Source organism: Myotis yumanensis, unplaced genomic scaffold (genome assembly GCF_028538775.1).
Source record: "Myotis yumanensis isolate MYYU_CA2020_CCGP unplaced genomic scaffold, mMyoYum1.0.hap1 SCAF_1, whole genome shotgun sequence".
NCBI lineage: Eukaryota > Metazoa > Chordata > Mammalia > Chiroptera > Vespertilionidae > Myotis > Myotis yumanensis.
In genome coordinates this window covers 109,987,483-110,005,020 of record NW_027223752.1, presented here as the reverse complement: position 1 = coordinate 110,005,020, position 17,538 = coordinate 109,987,483, and the positions used below count along the sequence as shown (strand labels likewise).

The 17,538-nt window shown below is 36.6% G+C and overlaps 1 protein-coding gene and 1 non-coding gene across 18 annotated transcripts in view; one reads left to right on the top strand and one right to left on the bottom strand.

Moving 5' to 3' along the window:
• The window catches only part of CREM (cAMP responsive element modulator), a 103,804-nt gene that overhangs the window by 5,838 nt on the left and 80,428 nt on the right, over positions 1-17,538 (bottom strand). For 6 of the 17 annotated variants that reach the window (XM_070429505.1, XM_070429525.1, XM_070429489.1 and 3 more), the window contains one exon: positions 5,305-5,461. In XM_070429505.1, coding sequence (XP_070285606.1) covers positions 5,305-5,461 — 157 coding nt within the window. Of the gene's footprint in view, positions 1-5,304; positions 5,462-10,030; positions 10,067-10,104; positions 10,205-14,024; positions 14,150-14,686; positions 14,749-17,538 lie in introns of those variants that run through there. The other 11 variants (XM_070429635.1, XM_070429496.1, XM_070429515.1 and 8 more) reach the window with 6 other exon arrangements.
• LOC138999827 (U6 spliceosomal RNA) lies at positions 1,091-1,193 on the top strand. Its single transcript, XR_011469458.1, has one exon. It is a non-coding gene; the product is annotated as a U6 spliceosomal RNA (small nuclear RNA).

The window sequence follows — 17,538 nt, the reverse complement described above, 5'->3', positions numbered from 1 at the left end:
AATGAAATAAACTCTGCTTCTGGAAATTAAAAAAGGAAAGAAGGCATGGTACATAATAAATACTCAATAATTCAGACAATTTAAATCCAGGAATGTGAGACACCACAATTAAAACCATGAAAAAGAAGCTACTGAATAACTCAAAAGCGCACTTCAAGACTGTTCTCTCACCAAATGCCTTTACTAACCAATATACTGAATTTTAAAGTACTGTAGGCATGCCCAAAGGAAAGAATAGACCAGCAGCCAAAGCAACAAACACAATAAATAGATGATTTACAGTCATTTTCATGCATGACCCTACCCCCAAAAAACAAAACTATGAAAACAGCTAACATTTTCTTTCTCCTTTTCTTCAGGGCGGGGAGGGGATGGCAACTACATCATTTAATTCTTTTATAGGATGTATCCTAATAACAATTTTTTTTTTGGAGTTTACAATTCGGAATAAATGCCTTTGGGGTAACCTTCACATTTAAAAAAAATCCTACATTGCAAGACAATTCAACATTTTATCAAAAGTTGTGTTGAATGTCTAAATACCAATTACTGTAAAGCCAATTACCATCGCTGCATTTCTGAACTAGGATTGATGCACACAACAGATTTGGCCAATTCTGCTCTATTTTTAGGATAGTTGACTCTAACTAATAATTGTCTATCTGTGTTTTCTCTGTGGGAAGCTAAAGTCAGCAGAAAAGAAGAGAACTTGAAATCCCAATGAACTGCAGGAAAAAATCACCCCTATTTCCTAGCCAAGAACAATGCACTCACCCTGTGAACCCACAAAGTTCTCAGATTTCTCAACTGGTTAATAAAACAGTAATAATATACAAGTGAACTGAATCTGATAAATATAGATTAACTTAATCTAAATGATGTACAGGAAAAAGTTAAGAATAAATTCAAGCACACATAAATCTGCCAGTTTGGGAACACAATTCAACTCTTCCAGGAGGAGCTAAAATACATTTAATGAAACTAAGGTTTTCATGAATAAATCATTATATTAAATTCCAAATATGGAAGGAAGATAGTCATTTTTAAAAGAATTCACCATTAAATGAAAATTTAAATATGTAACAGATGCTTGCTTTGGCAGCACATATACTAAAATTGGAATGATACAGAGAGGATTAGCATGGCCCCTGCGCAAGGATGACACGCAAAGTCATGAAGTGTTCCATATTTTAAATAAATAAATAATAAATAAATATGTAACAGCAATGTTGTGGGCTGGTCAATTTTTAAATTTGTGTTTACCAAGGTGTACTATTTACTGTGAATACCCATACTTGGTATTTCACGTGCGTGCATGTGTGTGCTACCAGAGTCAAATGTTCCAAGCACAAAGCTTAAATAATCACACTAGTAGATGGCACATTCCTAAGTATTTCTCAGCTATTCAAAACACCTGTTTCTTCTATTAATAGTTAGCTCAGTTTTCAGGCCTTGCATTTGTCTGGATATATCTTCAGCATGGAGAGAAAATACATGGTAAACAAGAAAAGCTGACAAGGCTGTAAAAATATAAAAACTGTCTCCAGATTGGTAGAAACATAATTAAATATCCATTATAAATGCTAGCCAAAGAGAAGAATGTATAAAGCTCTTTCATGTTAATGAGTAAAACCTATATTCTTTCCATAAAGTTAAATCTGAAGCTCACACTGAGGTCTTTTTGGGGTGACTCTGGTGTTGATGCAGTGGACAAGCTCCGGAATGACGCTTAATTGCATATCCAGGTTCTGTCCACTTTGCACTGTGTAACCAACTTATTATATAAACTCTCTGAACCTTAGTTCCTCAACTGTAAAGTAAGGATAATAACCAGCCCTATCCACATGTGAAAGTTAGGTGACAGTTATAGAAACAGTAGTTATAAAGCACTTAAAACTTACATATGGTATTTACTCAACAGATACTGAGCAACCTAATAGCCCTTTGTTATCTGCTTTTCTTTTGTCTTGCTCTGAAATTGAGATCTGGAAAGCTAAAATAGACCCTTCTCAGAATCCCTTGCAGCTAGAGATTCTATTAGCTATTTCTGGTCAATGAAATGTGGGTGAAAGTTGTTGGCAGGGTCTTCCAGGAAAAGTGTTTAGAAGGGTCAGACTTAACCAGCCCCCATTTCCAGCTCCAATTCATCTCTCTTCTTCCTGACTGAAGTAATGCCTGGAGGTGTGGCAGCCATGTTGTAATCACAGGAACAAATGTCACACTCAAGATGACAGAGCAGGGAGGAGGAGCTGGATCCTTGATGACACTGTGGAGCCTTTGTTCTGGCTGCATGCACCTCTGGACTGGCAATCAAAATAACACCTCCATTCCCTTTAGTTATTTACAGCCCAAACACAAATGCTATCCAAAAGTTATTAACTAATTATTTTTTTAAAATTTCAAAAAAATGCAACCTCCTCCCCTTTCAGGGAGAACTGATATGTGTGTGTATGTAGCTGTGGGGCACCTTTTATAGGAACCTACTGCCTAATATTTTATCTATTTCATTTTGGTAGTTCTGACAAAATTTTTGAATATAAAAATAAAGGTAGCCCTAGCGGGTTTGGCTCAGTGGATAGAGCATCAGCCTGTGGACTGAAGGATCTCAGGTTCAGTTCCAGTCAATGGCACATGCCCAGGTTGAGGGCTCCATCCCCAGTAGGGAGTGTGCAGAAGGCAACCGATCAATGATTCTCTCTCATCATTGATGTTTCTATCTCTCTTTCCCCCTCTCCCTTCCTTTCTGAAATCAAGAAAAAATGCATTTAAAAGTAAAGGTATAAAATGACAAAAGGGAGATAAGAAGGCTACTTTTTTAGCTCTTCCTTTTTATTTTCTTTGGGAAAATAAGACAAGGATGAACAATTTTGCATTATCATCACACTTTACATTCTAAACTGAACCTCACAATGTACATTCTATGACCAGAGGGACAATTATATTCATAGCCTAAGATCTCTGAAAGTGCAGTTTTAAAGTATCCATGTTCCTCCATCTAATCAAAGTTAGGGATCTTCGATAACAAAATCTCCACAAAACAACTATGATACTATGTGAGCCCCACTCATTCAAGGCCCTTCAGAATTTCTGAGCAAAATACTGATGATGCAAAATGTGAATCCAGCATGGCTTATAAACTTGGAACAACCAGTGATAAATATGTATGTATCTAGCGGGGTTGGTGTGGCTCAGAGGTTGAGCATCGACCTATGAACCAGGAAGTCATGATTAGATTCGTGGTCAAGGCACATGCTCAGGTGGCGGGCTCGGGGACTGGGGACGTGCAGGAGGCAGCCAATCAATGATTTTTTTTCTCATCATTGATGTTTCTACCTCTCTCTCCCTCCCTCTCTGAAATCAATAAAAAAAATATTTTTTAAAAAAGATGTGTGTATCTAATGAGTCTCTTTCTGGTAATCCGTTGAGTTTCACAGGGTAGAAAACTCCATCTCATGATTTGTGATAAACTTAGGAACTGTAGCAAACATAAGAAGTCCTATAATATATCAAATTGTGCCATTTAAAAGGCTATATTAGTAACCTGAATATAGCTTCTACTGCTTCAGATTCTGTTACAAAAGATAGTGATGAACTCAGCAGTTGTTTCTGTTTTTGAGAGGCTCAGAAACCACAATTTCTACATTAACTAGGTTGCTAAAATCTAGTAAATTAACTACTCCCATGTGGTCCTGATCATAGGAAAACACATAATTCCATCTGAAATGTTTTGTTTTCTTACAATGAGGACATTATTTAAAACCTAGAAATAAGGTAACAAGAGTACTGGGAAACCAGACTATTATTATTCTGTTCATTTTGAAAATCAGATTAATTTGCACCATTATCCATAATAAAAATTGAACCAAGAAATGATATGCAAACTAGATTTTAAAAAATAATTTTGGGAAACAGCATTTGTATGATATACTGCTTTAAAAAAAAAAATAAGTTACAGCCCTGGCCAGTGGCTCAATGGTTAGAACATCAGTCCATGCATTGAAGGGTCTCAGGTTCCATTCAGGTCAGGGGCACGTGCCTGGGTTACAGGTTCGATCCCAGGCCCGGCCCTGGCACATGCAGAAGACAACCAATTGATGTGTCTCTCTCACATCAGTGTTTTTCTTTCTCTCTCTCTCTCTCTCTCTCTTCCTACCCACCATCCCTTCCACTCTCTTTAAAAATCTAAAAGTCAATGAAAGAAATATCCTTGGGTGAGGATTAACAAAATAAAATAATAAAGTTACAGTGATAGGGTGCAAAAACAAGTGAGAAAATGAGAGAGAGCAGGCTGGAAATGTATATACTACTATGCACGAAATTCGTTCACGAGCAGGCCTTCGCAGCCCCAGCTGCCTCGGCCCTAGCAACCCCAGCTTCGTCTGGAAGGTCGTCAGGACGGTCGTCTGCTGCTCGGCAGTTCAGTTGATTTACATATTCCGCTTTTATTATTACAGATAATATCAGTAGGTATCTCTAAGTGGTGGGGCTATGAGTAATTTTAATTCTTTCTGTTGTTTTGTATTTTCATTTGACTACAATTTATCAGAATAAAGATGTATTTCAAATACAATCAAGAAAAAACAAAGTTAAGAAATAGATCAAATGAAATATGTAAAAAATTTAAGAGCCCTAGCCAGTTTGGCTTGGTGGATAGAGCATTGGTCCACAGACTGAAGGGTCCTGGGTATGATTCCAGTCAAGGGCATGTACCTCAGTTGCAGGCTCAAACTTTGGCCCTGGTCAGGGCATGTACGGGAGGTAACCAATTGATGGGTCTCTCTCACATCAATGTTTCTCTCCCTCTGTATCTCCCCCTCCCTTCCACCCTCTCTAAAAATCAATGGAAAAAATATCCTTGGGTGAGGATTAACAAGAAATAAAAAATAAATAAATTTAAATAAACAAAAACTTAAGAAAATTCTTATCGCATACAAATTTATTTTACTAATAAAGAAGTTAGAAAACTACACTTATCACCTAACTTCACAAAGTAAATACTAAGTACAAAATAAAATTTTATTTGTAATAAAGCCCTTCCATCATCATTAAAAAAAATTAATGTATCTTTCAGACATTACCTTTGTAACACAGGATTCAATCTCCGCCTGATAAAATAGTTTCATGATTAGGAACTCTGACTAGCAGACAATCTATCATGCAGAGCACAAATCCACATAAAATGCCATGGCCAATTTCACACTGAACTTGGGAGAAATAGCTTAGGAAAAGTAATTTTTTAAAAATCCCAAAGTAACAAATTGTATGTCCTATAAGTGGTTGCTGATTTCTAGTGAACCATCTTACCTGTTTTTCATTAGCCTCAGCTCTCGTTTGCGTGTGGCTTCTTCTGCAAGTTGCTGGGGGCTGTGCAAACTTCCTGGTGAGGCAGCCATCACTACTCCCTGTGGCAAAGCAGTAGTAGGCGCTCGGATCTGGTAAGTTGGCATGTCACCAGTGGCAGCTGCAATGAAATATTACATGCTTATATAAACAATTTAAAACTTGATATCTTTAAATAAAATTGCCCTGGAAATAATATACTTCTTATTACATATTCTAAGAGGTGATCTTGCTAATGTTTAAGATGACTATTCTGAGCATTATAGAAATCGTAGGTATCAAAGATCTTCAGTACTTGGAACAATGATATTCAGCATGCTCTATACATTTAAGGTAGAAAAATGCCCTACTGCATTTTAGATAAGTTTTTATCAAAGGCTAAAAGTAGAGAGGCTTTTCAACTGAGAGTTCGCTAAGTCTAAAATCAGTGGTGTGCTGATAAATGTTTAACAACCAGATTTGTGGAGGGAAAAGCCCTGATACGTCTGTAGCATGTCAATTCCCATGATGTAAATGCTTGCACCATGGCCAATTTCAAGCTACCAGTGTGACTTCAATGAATGTAGAGTCAGGAAGATATACACAGTAAGTAGCACACCATACAGATAAAATAGATATAAATAACTGCAAGAGCATAGATTAAAAAATTATAAATGATAAATTTTGAGTATTTATTAATGTTTTTAAGTAACTTGTTAAATATATATTTACATTTTTAATAGCTATTTTAACAATCAGCTCACAAAAATCCTGAAAATTTAACCATCAGCTCTAGCAAATCAGTGGGAGCTGGCTCTAGCACATCACTGTGAAAATTTTAATTAAGCAGAACATTTCTATCCAGTTAATTTTCCTATAACCTTTACTCTCACCTAATCTCTTTAAGTGGAAGTCCTAACACCAGAATATGACTGAAGTACTGGAAGGAAAATACTAACTCACTGTATTTTCATTTAAAAGCAAATAAAAATCAAAACAGCAAAACTCTTTAAAACTGGTTTCTCTGGGGAATGATAATTTTTGTCTGTCTTAGGTTTATTGAGATAATAATATAGTCATTTAAACGTATGTTTTCTAATGATAGTATAATCATAGTTAAATGACAGTATTCATTTAGTATTCAGATTGCATACTAAAGTTCTCAAAGTGTCTTGATTTATAATCAAAATGTGTGTATCGACTGCAGTAAAAAACTTCTTTAAAACAGAAAGATGGGTTGAAGTGATAACATTCCTACCATCACTGTTTCAACTTTGAGAACATGTAATCCAGAGTTCATGTGACATTCTGATGAGATATGACAAAATATATGCTCCCTCAGAAATCAATTTAAGAAAATGGGTTTAAAGGTTATTAAATCCTATAAAACTTGGTCTGAACCAAATGCTAATCAAAATATGAAACACATTGCTTCTATATCTCACTAAAATATGTTATATCCATTGACTAAGAACTGAAATTTTACTCAAAAGGGAGACAAATGCTTTTTTCAGGTAAATAGAATAATATCACTGAAACTAGCCAATTAAATTAAAAGGTTAATCAAAATTCATCGATATGTTTCTTTTGGGGGTAAATGCCAGGTTTTTACCCCCACCCACTCCCCCAGGGTTAAGAATTAGAGGAAAGAATAAAACAATAAAAATATGGCTTTGGGTAAAGATCAGAGGTCTTCATAGGGCAAATAAAAATACCATTTATAATGTTGTACTGCTTCTTCCTTCTATATGTAATATAAGAAATAATAATAATAAGTAGAAATTATGATAAATATAATAATGATCACCAACTTGGGAAAAATCCTAAATTTGTTTTTGTGACAATTTAAAATAGTATATACACAGAAGTCTCATTATATGTCAGAAATTTTATAACTTTGAAATATTTGGAGAGAATTTTCAAGTCAATTATAAACTATTAATTTACTAAAGATTTAAAATATATATTTAAATCAGATTGTAGAGAAGATTGAAGCACAGAATAACAGTTCTCTTCTCTGTTCTCTTTACCCACATCAGGAAAAAAGGTTATGGGATAATAAAGGCTGAAACAATGGAACAGCTGGAGCCTACAAAGGCTTTCTAAAATTGGAACAATAGCAGTGACGAAGGAGAAGTTTACATGTCATCATGTTAACATTTTAAGCAGCATGGATGCAGACCTTGGTTTTGTTCTTGCCAAATTGCTCACAAATAAGTGCAATAAAATTAATACAAAGGTACAGAAGGGTTCATTATTCTCTCTCTAGTTTTGTATACACCTGCTTTTTTCTGTACTTAAAGTTAAAGCAGGATGTTTATACAATATACAAAAGTTAGTTTCAAAGTATCCTTTTTTTTTTTTTTTAATGAAAAGGGAAGGCAGGAATACTTCACAGATAAAAAATAAAGTTCATTCATTGATCTTAGAACCAGAAATGGTTCTAAATTTTTGCCTATTTCCAAAAGCTGAAGCCATATTCAAAAGACCAAATTTGGCACCATGAAGGATAAAGGTGACTTAAAAGAAGCATTCTTAAAACATTCTGAGCAACAGCTTAGAAAAAACACCCTGACATGCTAAGTTGGAAAGTGTTACCAGAAAGGGGACCTGGCTCTGAGCAGGTCTGCTTAGGGCCAGCAGGTAGTGTGTGTGGGTTCTTGACTTCATGCAGGAAAGATGTAACAATATGAGTCCAGGTGATTGAGAAGATGTTTGTTAAAACTGGGGACAGTGAAACAAGGAAGAACCTGGGATAGAAGAGGCAACAGGAAAGAGCTAGGCAGAGTTGCTTTAGCTCACTGGGAAGTCAGAAAAAAAAGGGGCCTTAGGGACAGGTTCAGGGGGTTAGCCCAGCTGAGCTGCCACTGCCCATTGCTCCCCTAGTTGCAAGTTTTGTGGGGACCCTTGGAATTTAGGTGATACATGCCTGTGGGAGAAGAGGAGGAAGGGAAAGGCATGTGTATATGTGCTGGGTTCTTTGTAGGGTTTTATCTCTTCCTTGCAGAAGGGAATCTTAGTGGAGACCTCAGGGGAGGGTTTCAGGAGAATATTCATCAGTTTTCTAGGTGTGCTCATTCAGAATTGTGATGTCCACTGATTGGTCAGTGCCAGGGCAGGGGTCATTAGCAATTGCAGCTGGTCTTGGTGTCCCCCACCTGGTTTTGCTGCTTTGCTGGGATAAAACTGAGGCCTAGATATTATCTCTAAGGGGTGACCTTCTGTATCTGCTATAAATTGCTCTGCCAGTTTGTTCAGCTGTCAGTTTCCCCCTTCCACCTGCCAAGGAATTTTCCTAGCTTCTTACTATCCTGCCTCAAAAGGATGATATATTTAAATGTATTCTCAAATGTTAGCTAACAAACTGGTTTTATCACAATTTTTCAGACATTTCTTTGTTAACAAAAATCTGATTGTATCTTATTGGTTCAAGCAGAAATATGAATTAGTAGAAATTAGGAATTAGAATAAATTTCTGGTCATGGTACAATTCTAATAGTTACTGAATAAATATAAATGGATAAATTCCATATATTCAAATTATGATCTATTAGTAATACATTAAAAAGATATGGGCAAAGAGAAGCTCTTGTTTTAAGGAAATCCAAATGTCAAAAAGTTTTGTTATTGAAACAAGTTATGGAAAAAAATTTATATAAAAGTTAGCTTCTATTTCCAATATTACAAACTTAGTGATAATTTAAAACAGATGAGATACCTAGCATAATAGTTCAAAGAACGACATTCTTTGATGAAAAGCCAATTCCTGTTCCATCTAACTACTAAAAGGCCCAAATTATTTTTTATTCTAAAATTTCACTGTAAAAATTATTTCTGAAAATAAGTGGGTCATCAATGAGAAGTGTAACTCATGATTGAAGAAAGATAATAAAAAAGATACACTAATTTAATTTTATTCTAAGGCAGCAAAAAACTTGAGACAAATCAAGGTACCTTTTTTACCTTTGGCATCCCTAGAATCCAGCACAGTACTTGGCATATAATGGGTGATTGGTGAGTTTACTTGAGCACTATGAAGTAAATTTTGAACTTTCCAGGTTTTTGCACAAGCCCGCTGTCACTTGGAATGTTTCAAATAAGCAGCCTTATTATTATAAGACTATTATTATAGTTAACTCTTTAACACTAATACATGGAAAGCCCTAAAAGACATTCAAACTGGCCTTTCTTTTTTTTATTTTTTTCTTTTATTGATTTTTTACAGAGAGGAAGGGAGAGGATAGAGAGTTAGAAACATCGATGAGAGAGAAACATCGATCAGCTGCCTCCTGCATACCCCCCCACTGGGGATGTGCCTGCAACCAAGGTACATGCCCTTGACTGGAATCAAAACCGGGACCCTTGAGTCTGCAGGCCGATGCTCTATCCACTGAGCCAAACCAGTCAGGGCCTAACTGGCCTTTCTTGATAAAATGTATTATTTCCTAAGTCTTCCCCTAGATACTGATAATCTAACCTGGCATTTTAGAAGCAGAGGAGTTCTACTTGTAGTGTTTCCAACCATCTAACTTGTGACATGAAAACAATGTTTTAGGTGGTTTGGTATCAAATATTTCATGAGAAAAGAAAATTCCTAGAACTCTCAATTCTGGTCATTAACTTCATACCTCTCTGTGCAAGCTTTAAACACAGTACAGAAGAAAAAGTAAAGGATCTGGAATCTGGGTTCTAGTGCAGCTCTGCCACTTACCAGCCATGTGACTTGGGGCAAGTTCAGTTTCCTCATCTGTAAAATGGGGATACATTATCTCATTTAATACTCACAATAAACCCTGTAATGTATGACAAAGTGTCTAGCACAGTGCCTGGCACATGGTAGGCATTCAGCAAATGTTAGTTCCCTTCCTCTTCCCTTCCTTAAGTTCTGAAAGACAATGTTCCAAATTATGCTTATACTGCATATTAATTAAAAGGCAAATAACATCCATAAATATATTTTCCCCTCGAGTTTCGCTTCTAACAAATCTAGGTAATAGAATGATTGACATGTGTGGCTCTTATTCCTTAATTTGTTTAAAAATATGCCTATTAAAAACTTTTATAATTTTTATTATATCCCTTTAAAGAATAAATTATTAAAAAATAATATCACAAAAATACCCCTTTAAATATAATAATTTAAAATAGACAATGAGGAATCACAAAAAAATAAAATGATATAATCTCATCAGACTGGTAAAGCCCACAAGTCAAAGAGGTGTTTGTTTCTTCCTAACAAAGAAAGAAATAAGAAACTCAGCCAAATGCCCATCTTGATAGCTTCCAAAGTGAAACAATTTATCAACATCCCAATGGTGATTTTATTTGCTTATTATTTATCAATTGAGATCTCTATAGTACTGAGCACATTAACTGATCAAAACAATTTTTATATATGGAGCTACTACCTTCATAAGTCATTTCGCTATGTGTCATTAATCCCAAGTACAACGAAGTAGTAAGCAACAGAGGTAACAGTCATACTCAGAAGCAGGGAGCTCCTCACTTCTCTGTCTTTGTTCTCTCCCTCCCTACTGCCACACCAGGTCTCCTAATGCCCAGATCAGGCTTGTCATTGCCTGGCATCTAACAATGTCAAAAAGTTTCCCTCCTCCATTGCTCCACTTTTTCCAGGAAAATTAAATCCTACATAAACATAAATATTTAAGCACTAAAGTTTTCAAATTTGTTACAACACACAAACCACATAAAATTAAGTCGTTAATTTTTACTTAAATTACACGAGTTGTGCATTAAGTGAAAATCTTAAGAGTGAAAAAAAAGTTTGTAAAAAATTATAAATATTGACATTGAAAGTTCTATATAATAAACATATTGTCCTAGGAGAGTAATAATACTCTAGAAAAAATCCATTTTGACTACTTAAAATGATGCTAACTTCCTTTTTTATGTTTTATAAACAGTGTTAGTTTATCAATGTAAGGTGAATTTTAAGGAGCAACATAAAATGGTGTGAACAGAACCAGATAGTCTGAAGAGCCAAACTAGTTTACCACTTATTAGCTATGTAAGCTTGGAAGAGTCATTTATCCACTCTGATCTGTGTTATTATATGCAAAATGAACGTAATATCCATACATCAGGGAGAATGCATGGAAAGTGATTTTCCTTATAGGTTATTTAAATACTAGAGGCCTGGTGCATGAGATTCGTGCACTGGCGGGGGGTGGGGTGGTCCCTCAGCCCAGCCTGCACCCCCTTGCAGTCCGGGACCCCTCGGACTAAGGGGTCCCAGACTGCGAGGATCAGGCCTAAGCCAGTAGTCAGACATCCCTCTTGCAGTCCGGGGCTCTCGCAGTCCGGGACCCCTCCCTCCTTACCGCCCACCTACAGTGGAGACAGGAGAGGCTCCCACTCGCTGCTCCTTAGTGCTGCCTTGGAGGCAGGAGAGGCTCCTGCCACTGCTGCTAGGTTTGCCAGCCATGAGCCCGGCTTCTGGCTCCATGGGAGCGCACTGACCATCTGGGGGAAGCTCCTGCATTGAGTGTCTGCCCCCTGGTGGTCAGTGTGTGTCATAGTGACCAGTTGTTCTGCTGTTTGGTCGATTTGCATATTACAGCTTTTATTATATAGGATGGTTTCCTCAGTGAGGCCTACTCTAATCCTTCAACTTATATTACCTGTAGGTCTCTCATGATCTGATAGTTTCTTTGATAGCTCTTACCACATTTATATTTATTTTATTTATAACATTAAGTGATTTTATTTTAAAGCTTACATAAATGCAAAGTATTATTTTATTAGACAGTATGTTTATATAGGCAAATAAAACTGGGAAAAGTGAAACAACTGTCCCAAATTATCTTTCATTAGACATTTTTCAATAATAGTGGGAACATAGCATAATGGCAATTTCATACAGATTTGAAGCATTTATTGAAACTTACGGTGACTTATATTTTCACTTCCAACATGATTATAATTTGCCTTGCTACCAACTTCAAGAAGCTAGTACACCTGATAAAAATCATTCTTTTACATGAAAATATCCAAACAAAAACCTTTTCCTCTCACAAAGGTGAAATGTATCCCTGTATCCCTATTCTCATGCATCAAATATTAACTAAGATACTATTTTTCAAATTTGAATTATTTGGAATGTTTGTTTTTAATAATTAGATGTATAGGCTGAATACCACTTCTGAGTTTTTTAGACTCAGACACTAAAAGATAAAGAGTTGGGCTCTTAACAATCAGCTTATAAATAAAGCAAAAACTATTTCTAATAAAAATGTAAATTATATCCAACATAATTATATAATTCTACAAACTATAAATATTCCCTTTTCACATTCAATTCAATGAGCCTATAAGTAAGTGCTCCTAAAAAACTTTCCCAGGCCAGTCATTATTGTTAGCAGCCTGATTTTGGTCTAGATCGGTTTTTAAAACTGTAAGATGTAGACCATTGGTGAGTTATAAGATCAATTTCATGGGTCAAGAATAGCATTTTTTAAAAAACAAGTAGAAAAGTATGAATACATTACATATACTATGGATAAACATTACTTTTGAGGTGGATTGTATATAAAAGTAGGGTACACACACACACACACACACACACACGTCTACCACATCATGATATAAATGTGGGTCACGATCAAAAAGTTTGCAAGCCAATAATCTATCAATCCACCTCAAAATACAAACAAAACAAGAGGCAATGTCCTTTCCATTGTCAAACAGCATTTCAAATAGAATTGATTCTGTCAGAACTGACTAGATTTCCAAAAGCAATGATTTCCAAAGGCACAATGAGGTTTAGTAAAAAAGTTTGACATTTTAAAGTTTCAACATTTAGAAAATTTTTAATTGAAAAGGGTAAATCAGGGTGATGTTCATTTATTTACAAGCAATAGTTTAAAATTATGAAAATTTTTACCTTAAATATTCATCTTTAAGTATATTCTGAGTATTTTAAAATAATTTTATTTTATTTTTTGTTATGATTCTCTATCATGCTTAGAGAAGTCAAATGGTAAATTGAAAGGCTTAGTTAAGAAAGATATAAACAAACTAATCACTTTTAGAAAATGAATATATGCACAAAATGCATTTGGTTCTAAAATCATATGACATGCAGTATTTGAGATTAATTCCACCTATATCTTATAATAAATTTGATAACTTCTGCAATCTATAACATCTTTAAAACTTTACAAAACCTCTTTGAGAAAACCAATAGCTCAAGATAATCTTAAAAACAATTTAATACAGATGTTACTTGCTCAAGCAATGGAATGTTTCTATCTAGGAAGAGGAGCTGAGACCCACTAAGACGTAAATTGTGAGCAACCTGTTTACAACTATCCATTCTTCATGAATTCAAATGCAACTCAGTACTGGGTAAGAAATAAAGCACCACTCAATAAACAAAGTTGAAACAACATAAGGGGCATTAGCGACTAAATCAGAAGCATTACCTATAACTAAGAAAACCAAACCACAGAAAGAATTACAGATAACAAGTTTAAATAATGCGGTCTGAGGGCGATTTCAGATCTGCGCTTCCCTAGCTGTGCACTAGAGGGCGCCGCGAGCCGCAAATCCCACAGAGCAATGGAGTGAGGGAGCCTGGACCCAGAGCCCACCTCTTGCAGCACCTGTGGGCCTCGGGAGTGGTGCAGGGCTCTGGGGATCTGCCCACAAACGGGCGGTGCCGGCTTTCTAAAGTAAATACTTACCTGCAGAGAAACACTCAAGTGAGGCTTACAAATCAAGCTACTCAGTCCAAGAGCGATCTCTGAGAGAGGCAAGCCAGGAGCTAGTTAACAACCTCAAGCTGTAAACAGCGCTCTGCTCAGCTCGAAGGAGCCGAAAGGAACTGACTCAATCACAACCTAACTGGGGGCTGACGTAAATGCGCAGTCCGTTTGGAGTTTAACTTTTCCACTTTCCTGAGGAACCACGATTCCAGGAAATGCAATGACGTTAGCCCTTTGAACTCCATTAGAGAGGAACAGACCATTTTAGACACTCGAGCATCGAAACAAGTAGGCACACAAACGGTGGTCTGCTTTGGAGCTACATTTGTACACAACCACGGAATCGAAAGCTTGATTTTTTTTTACAAATTGAACAGTATTTATGTTTAACTTGTAGCTGCACTGGATATGCAACAGGCTGCAGACGAAGTAACAGCTTATTTTAGTGAAGCAGAGAGAGAATTGCCTTGGGTCAAATAATATAATACTGAACACAGAACCAATTTACACTAAGATGCCTGTGTACTGAATAGATATAAAACTCCTCAGAAAAGCGATACTTTTCTCAGAGGTCCGTAAATAATGTTTCAAAACTTCCAAAATAATTTTGCAGAATTTAAATCTTTCTCTGAAGTTCTTACCGGTTTCATCTCCAGTTACAGCCATGATGGGTTTCTGCATACAGAACTGCCCTGTTCCTCCTTTCACAGGTCAACACAAAGTGTTCCAACTAGCAAGCATGTGCAGTTATAAGTGGCAGTATTGACATCACAATGACATCACTAGCCTATCACTGCCATCAATCTGCTTTGTCACAGACAGGCTCACTGAAACCAAAGCCCTTATAAAGAGTCTGTAATAAACCATCAAATGCTATTGTTTCTAATTTTTCATAAAAATCTGTTGAGAAGGGCTATGGCAAAAAAAAAAGTCTCATTAGCAGTATAAGTTACCTGTTTGTTTCTTATGGGGCTACTTCTTTATTATTATTCTGTCCAAGGTTTCTAGGTAAACAAAGGGGGCATTAGCCCTTGGAGGACAAAAAACTTGGAGATTTAAAAAGTAAACAAGTGACAATCAGCATAGAGAGATGGTGTGAAATACACAGAAATGTATTTTGCAGACACTTCTAGATTCTCCAAATAAGAAATACCTAACAACAACTAAATAAGTAAGAAAAGAAATATCTAACCACCATTGTTTACTTGTAACACATTTCTACTTGCAATACCAGAAAATCCAACTGTTCCCAAGGTGACATAGAATTTGCCAATTTCACTTGAAGTTTAAAAAATTCAAATATAGTTAAGTGTTATATAACATTTCCATAAATATTAGATTGAACCATATAAACCTGCTCATATTTGACCTTTTTGGCCCACAAAAACAGAAATTAGATGTGGCTCAAACTAACACATAATTTCCCTAAATTAAAATCCCTTGAAAAGAATTTTGTGACATTTAAAAATTCATAAATAAACCGTAATTACTATTTGTAAATTTTAAAAATATGTCCAATTTTATTCACTTAATGAAGGTTTGGTACATGGAGAGCTAGGTCGCTATAAATTTAACAAGTCCAAGGTTAGACACAATATTGGTACCTGTTCAACAGTATAGCACCACAGCCAAGGGAAAAAAATGATTTGCATCTCTACAGCACAAAAGTTACATGTCACTGAGAACTTTTACCTTCATTAGCGGGCTGTACAAAGTCCAATCCCTTGTATGCTTAGAATTCAAGCTGACCTTAAGTCAATGAAAGGTCATTCCACTACATTTTTTTAAATCCTCACCCGAGGGTATTTTTTCCATTGATTTTTTTAGGAAGAGGGAGGGAGGGTGGGGAGAGAAAAGCATTGATGTGAGAGAGACCAGGGCCGGGGATCCAGCCTGCAATCGAGGTATGTGCCCTTGACCAGGAATCTATGGGAGTTGAACCTTCAGTCTGTGAGCCCACGCTCTAACCACTGACCAAATTGACCAGGGCCCACTACATTTTTACCTTATTCAATGAAGCACCTTCTAGTAAAGGCAGGGACTTGACACCCAGATGCTTAGGAAGAGAAACATCAGGAAGGACTCATCTCCAATAATTCTCCAGAACACATGAACTGAAGACGTCCTGCTAATATGTAAGCAAGTCTGGGGAGCACCTTAGACATCACCCCTATCAGAGGCTCTGTAAAGGACTCTGTCATCACAGCCACACCTCAGGGTTTGGATCCAATAATACTAGTTGGTTTATTTCAAATTTCACGAAGTTCAGATTACTCTCAACATTTCTTTACATTGGCACTTAGATGCTCAATAAATATTAGTGTAAAAAAAAAGGTCAAGGAAGGAAAGGAAAGAGGGAGGTTGGTTGCTTGGTTGACTACTATTAGTAAAGTTTTAATAAATCCCCTATACCCGATAAACTCAGTTAATCATCACACAGAACTAATACATTTTCACTAGAGAAAGAGTATTTCATTTTCATTCAGTAAATGGCTACTGAATATTCATCATATGCCAGGGACTGTGCTGGGGACTAAGAATCCCTGTCCAAATAGAAGTTACCATCTAGGCAGGACCCTGAGAGTCACAATTCAGTGATATATGCCCTGAGAAGTTGCAGTGGGAACTGCAAGAAGTGACCTAAGCCAGATGTGGTCAGGGAAGACTTCCTGGGGAAGTGCTACCCAAAATGAAACATGAACAACGTCTCAGGGGAAATGGCTGTGTGTGAAGGCCCTAGAGAGGAGAAAGGGCACAGCTATGACAGGAAATGAAAGAAATTCAGCATTAAGAGTTGAGAGGGAGGAAGTAAGGACTAGATCAAGCAGAGATTTGGGCCATGTTAAGGATTTTGACTAACAAGTAACAGGCATTTGTTGAAGGGTTTTGAGCCAGAGGCTAACGTGATTAGATGTGAATTTTAGAAATACCACTCTGAACTGCAGAATCAAGAGTATAATGGAGAAAGGGAAATGTTGAATGCAGATACTTTTATTTTTAAGAAATATTAGCTCCCAGAATCATTGGGAGGGATGAAGAAAGAGAGCCTAGCTGAACTTTCATGAACAATTTCCTCCAAAACAGACCGAGAAGGGATATGCTGTCTCTGGCATGATTAGGAAAATCAGGACACTGCCCCACAGCTACCAGCTTCAGGCCAGACACCTGGCAGACCAAAGTCTGCTGCAGGAATCCAGGTCAGAGGGGACAGAAGCTGGAACTGGGATTATGACAGTGGGGGTGGAGAAGAGTGAAGGGATGAGTGATTTAATAGGAGGAAGAATGAATGGAGAAGGTGAGGGAGAGTAAGGCATGACATCCAGGTTTCTGGATTGAAGCTACAGGATGGACAGAATCCATTACTGAAATAGAGTAAACAAAAGGAGAGTTGGGGTAGGGGAGTGGAGTTTTGGATTTTAAAAGTCAGAGATGTGTGAGGTATATCTAAGTAGCCCGTTGAAGTCAGGGGGCATAGTCACAGTGAGCTGAAGCC